At 40.7% G+C, this 6,000-nt stretch overlaps 1 protein-coding gene across 1 annotated transcript in view; it reads left to right on the forward strand.

Moving 5' to 3' along the window:
• Utrn (utrophin) overlaps positions 1–6,000 on the forward strand; it is a 515,860-nt gene that overhangs the window by 238,845 nt on the left and 271,015 nt on the right. Inside the window, exon 46 of the mRNA XM_048800520.1 lies at positions 5,386–5,461. Coding sequence (XP_048656477.1) covers positions 5,386–5,461 — 76 coding nt within the window. The remainder of the gene's footprint in view (positions 1–5,385; positions 5,462–6,000) is intronic.

Consider the following 6,000-nt stretch of genomic DNA (forward strand, 5'->3'; position numbering starts at 1 on the left):
TGATCATCCAAGATCTTCGTAAGAGACTACTATAGGATCAATGCAGTATTGGCCATTTCTTAAAAGGGGCTGTAACAGATACAAACAAAACAAAAACAGAGAGAGATAACCAGAAGGAATTCCCAAGCCCAAGATCAACAAACAGATGAGAATTTAGGACAGACCAGTATGGAGTAAATATCCCTAGGTTCTGGAGTCCTACTTAACCAGGACTCCTACACCAGTGTGGCCCCAGGTGTCCCCACAAAGAGGGATTAGCTATTCCCATGAAGAGTAATCAGCTGTGTAGAATCAGGATCTTGGCGTGCACACTAGGGAACTTACTGGATGGCTAAGGGTTTTTTGTGACTTTACAGAGTTTAGTTTCCTGCCACAGTCTGGCTGGGCACAAATGCTGCAGTCTGGCTGGGCACACAATCACGAGCCACCACACAGCTTGTAGATTCAAACAGCAACTCTTTATTCCCGAACTCACACCAGCCGTCTACAATCACGTTCTGGGGAAATCCACGTTCTCTGCCCAAATCCACCTCCTCTGGGCTTCTGTCTCCAAAATATACTGTCTGAATCCCGTGAGAACTCAAGGGGAACTCAGGCAGCAGGATACGCCCTATTCCCAGCAGGAATAATCTTAAACCTTAAACCTGGAACCTAAACTGGGAACGCCCTAAACCCGATTATGTTAAACCGGGAACACCCTAATCCGCCCTGGTCCTTGAGCAAGGTCACCTACATTCAATGTCACTGCAAAATGTCAGCAACATGGGGTACGCTGGCAAGGAAATTGTTATACCTACTTGGCTAATGGCTCCCAGCAGTTTCCTTTTTCTCAAAGTAGACCATGATGGAGCAAATTGTACCATTCAGGGAGAGAAGGTGGGAATTCCCCAAAGCAAAAGGAGCTTCAGCAGCTGCTGGGATGATCCCATAGTCCCTCCCTTTACTCACAGGAATAGCTCTTCCAGTTTCATCTGAGACAAACTCAGCCATCTCATAACTCTCCTGCAGTTGGCCTTCAGCAAGTTCTCCAGCCACCTTGCATCCTCAGCATGGAAGTGGGTTTGCTTAGAGAGCCAGGCCTGCCCAAGAAAGCTGGAGCAGGGGCTGTTCTAGGGTCCCATCTGGGGTGCCATATTAGATACCAAATGCTTGGTCCTTGTCCCCAATGCCAGTGTGATTCTCCAAAAGCTTTTTAGTTTGATGGTGTTCCACTTACTTTTAGTTTTATTTCTTGTGATTTTAGGGGTCATGTTAAGGAAGTTGGTTCCTATGCTGATGTGTTGGAGTGTTGGGCGTCCATATTCTTCTAGCAGTTGGGGAGTTTCTGGTCTAATTTCTAGGTCTTCAATCAACTTTGAGTTGACTCTGGTGCAGGGTGAGAGAGAGGGATCTATCTTCATTCTTCTACATATGGATATCTAGTTTTCCCAGCACCATTTATTAAAATGATTATCTTTTTTACCAACATATGTTTTTGGTACTTTTATCTAATATAGCTAACTGCGTTTATGTGGGTTTGACTTGGTGTCTTCTTCCTGTTTCATTGTTCTTCGTATCTTTCTGGTGCTAGTATCATGCTGTTTTGTTACTGTGGCTCTGTAGTATAATATCAGGTCTGGCATTTTGATGCCTCCAGCATAGCTCTTTTAGCTCAGGATTACTGTGGCTATTCTGGGCCTCTTATTTTTCCAAATGAATTTTAGTACTGCTTTTTTAGTTCTGTGAAGAATGTCCTTAGTATGTTTTGTTTGGTTTGGTTTAGTTTTGTGGTACCAGGGATTGAACCCAGGGGTGCTTAACTACTGAACCACATCCTCATCCCTTTTTATAATGTATTTAGAGTCAGTGTCTCACTAAGTTACTTAGGGCCTGGCTATGTTGCTGAGACTGGCTTTGAACTCGCAATCCTTCTGCCTCAGCTTCCTAAGTCACTGGGATTACAGGCATGTGCCACTATTCCCAGGCTGTCATTGATGTTTTGATGGAAATTGCACAGACTCTGTATAATGCTTTTGGTAGCATGGCCATTTTGATGATATTAATTCTGCCTATCCAAGATGGGAGGTCTTTACATCTTCTAAGGTCTTCTTTTATTTCTTTCTTCAATGTTCTATAGTTTTCATTGTAGCAGTCCTTCACATTCTTCATCAGATTAATTCCAAGATATTTTATTTTTTTTAGGTTACTATAAATGGGCTAGTTTTCCTAATTTCTTTTTCAGCAGGTTCATTATTGGCCTATAGGAAAGCAATTGATTTGTGTATGTCCTCATACCATTATTTGTTTGCAGTGGAAATTGTTAAAGGTTGATGAAGCTATAGATTTCTTTTAACTGTGGCCTGGTACATGCCATATTAGTGTATGCAATCTGTATGGGACTTTGAAAAGATGTGTCCCTACTTTCACTTTGCATTTGTGTGGGCTTCGTATCAGTCATTTCTTCTCTTTTTGATCCTCTTAAAATGGTAGCCATTTTCATGTATCTGATGATGCTGGTGCTTTATTGATATAGCCTCTGTGATTGAGAATTAGTGCTTTGATGATGCACACATCTTAACCTCTGGCCTGGACTTCTCTCTGTATTCTACACTTGCATATATAGCTGCCTATTGAACATCTCCACTTGGACACCTAATAAGAATCTTAAACTCACACACAAAATTGAGCTCCTGATTCCCACTCCCTGTCTGCCCCCCCATGCTTTAATGTATGTGAGTGACAGTTGTTGGCAGTTCCACCATATTATTGATAAGGTCAAAACCTTGTTGTCAATCTTTTGGTGTGTATATGAATTATATCTCAAAAGAGACCCCCCCCACACACACAAAAACCCGAACCCAAAACAATACCTCAAAGTCACCATCATTGGCTTCTCCCATTTACTAGATGGATGATTTAATGGATGGCAAGATGGCTATCGTTAAGACAAATATAGCAGGATTTGACAATTGTAGATGATAAGTAGCACATATATATTTCCTATATAATTCTTTTAGCTTTTTTCTTAGGTTTGAAGAATATTATAAATTTGACCACATCTCACTGCCCCTATTGCTATGGACTCATCTCCAGTCACCATTGTCTCTTGTCTTAGTAACTGCAGAGGTCTATCCCTAGTCTCCCTGCTTCCTCTCCTGCCTTTGTCAGTCTCTTCTCAAGTGATTTGTTAAGATGTAATTCAGATCCAGTAACTCCTGTGATTAAAGTCCACTAATGGTTTTCCATCTTTCTCTGATAAAAATCCAAAGTCCTTGCTGTGATTTATCAGGCCCCTCATGGTCTGACTTCCTGTTATCTCTGACATCATCTGCTACTCTCTCTCTCATACTCCTTTCAGACAATTGACTCCTATGTCATTTGTGAGGCTTAGTCTACATTTAGTCAGAGCACATGTATTTATGTAACCCAAAGGTTGTCAGTGGACAAGGTCGTGGTGATCAGTTTGGGAACACTGTGTTAGACATCCTGAAACTTATAATATTGCAAGACTTCACATAGATCTTAGTATAATTCCTTTTGGGGGATTATGAATGTCTAAGACCAAGTAATGCTTATTGTGCAGAGAATCTCAACACTTCAGGAAGTACTAATCTGGAATATTTCATTCATTCTTCTTTTATTAACTTAATAGGTTTTTATTGGATTCCCTCTTTATACCAGGCATCTTTTTAAACTTGAAATACAGTAAAGAGTATGGCATTGCTTCTTACTCAGAGAGCTTGTGGGTGAGACAGATAGACAAGCATTAATAACATAGAAAAGTCCTTAGGTGGAGCCCATGCCTGGCTTTGGGATAATGATAGAAGGTGTGGGGGAGATCACATCCAAGTTAATTTACAAAGCATGAATAATTAATAACCAGGTTAAGAATAAAACAAAGGGCATTGTGGGGATGAGCAGCTGCAAGTGAAAGGTTCTGAAGGAGATTGAGAATGAGCACGGTGCATTTGGGTCCTGAATGTGTCTTGGTAGACTGTAAAGCTGAGAGATGCTTGCATAGACCAGATCATGAGGCCTTACCATGCATGGGGCTTTCTGGAATTTGAGCTCAGCCTTGAGAACAATGTTTGCTTTGAGGGAAATGGACAGCTATGGATAAGTTTTCAATGGAGGAAAGTTAATTTTTTGAAAGATCCCTACAGCTACCCTGTAAACTGATATCCAAGGTCACTTAGGGTCTTGAGGAGTTTACAAAGGGGGTTTCAATAAAGATAGTGACAATGAATTCAGATTTGGATGTGTCTGAACATCCAGGTGACAGAGGGTACTGAACTGAAAATATGTTACTGGGAATCTTCAGCTACTGAAAACTCCATATGGTGAATTAAATCATTGGAAACCAGGACTCAGATGAAAGAGTCCAAGGTCAAGGGTAAGAACAAAAAATTTCCTGTGGAATGTTGGTATTTGATGAATGGATAGAGGAAAATGAGCTGGTGAAGGAAACTTGGAGAAGCATTTCAGAAAGATAGGATGAAAGTCAGAATTTAAAGTATTAATTGAAATCAAGTGATGGGCAGAGAGGCTGGAAGGTGGTGAAAGGGGGTCACAATACTTAAGGACAGGTTGGCATTCTTGAAAGTAATGTCAGTTGGGTGAAAGACTCAAGCAGCCACTTATCAGAGAAAACATTCAGTCTTTGGTTTTGGGGATTGGCTTACTTCACTTAGCATAATATTCTCCAATTCCGTCCATTTACCTGCAAATGCCATGATTTTATTCTCTTTTAATGCTGAGTAATATTCCATTGTGTATATACCACAGTTTCTTTATCCATTCATCTATTGAAAGGCATCTAGGTTGGTTCCACAATTTAGCTATTTTATGCTGCCATAAACATTGATGTGGCTGCATCACTGTAGTATACTGTTTTTAAATCCTTTGGGTATAAACCAAGCAGTGGGATAGCTGGGTCAAATGGTAGTTCCATTCCAACCTGATCCATAATGGGGGTGGGGGAGGAGCATGGGAGGAATGGAGGAACTTCGGATAGGGCAAAGGGGAGAGAGGGAAAAGGAGGGGGCGTGGGGGTAGGAAAGATGGTGGAATGAGATGGACATCATTACCCTAGGTACATGTATGAAGATACGAATGGTGTGACTCTACTTTGTGTGCAATCAGAGGAATGAAAAATTGTTCTCCATTTGTGTACTATGAGTTGAAATCCACTCTGTTGTCATGTATAACAAATTAGAAGAAAGAAATAAATTAATTTTAAAAAGAAGACTCAAGCAAGATGGTGGTGGATAATAAGGTGGAGATAGTAGCCTAGGTGTTAAGACCAAGAGAAGTGGCAAAGCCATCATTTATATGCCTCTCTTTTGAAAATAGAATCATCTTTATTTACATAGTATTATTCTCTTCCCGTTTGGCCCAATGCTATAGATATGTAGAGAAGTGCCCAGTATACAGAAGGAGCGCATCCGGGAGCCTTGTTCTGCTTCACAGACGAGGATTGCTGGTAAGATACAGTTTTTTCCTCAATATATATTTATTTAATGTAGAAAAATTAATGATATGAGCATCGTATATAAACTAGCTAGATTTATTTTAAAACATCATGCAGCTGTGGTTTATTATCCTACTTTTAATTATTTGGAAAATGGTGTTGTCTTTAAACCCAAGACCTGTTTGGCTGCCCAGCATGGGCTAGGCATTTGCTCTGTGGTTGATGAGACTTGCCTTTCCTTGCATGGGAGGTGCCTAGGCCACCACAGATACTGCTGATGGGAAGAGGAGAGGAGGGTGGGAAAAATGAGGGTGAGTTTCTGGATACACACTGCTTTTCAAGAGATCAGGGATAAGCCTCTACTCCAGCATGTGCTCATCATATGATCATGACTGAAAACAAATGGTATAGACATCCTTGGAAGCAGGCGGGAGATGGAGGTTGTGAAGGGTCTCCTTCTGGGGTAGTTACATACTGGCAAATACTGCTCCCTTAGCTGCATAGAAAAGAAGTGTTTTTTTTTTTTTTTTTTTTTTTTTTTTTTTTTTTTT

The sequence above is a fragment of the Marmota marmota genome, unplaced genomic scaffold (assembly GCF_001458135.2).
Source record: "Marmota marmota marmota unplaced genomic scaffold, marMar, whole genome shotgun sequence".
Taxonomy (NCBI): domain Eukaryota; kingdom Metazoa; phylum Chordata; class Mammalia; order Rodentia; family Sciuridae; genus Marmota; species Marmota marmota.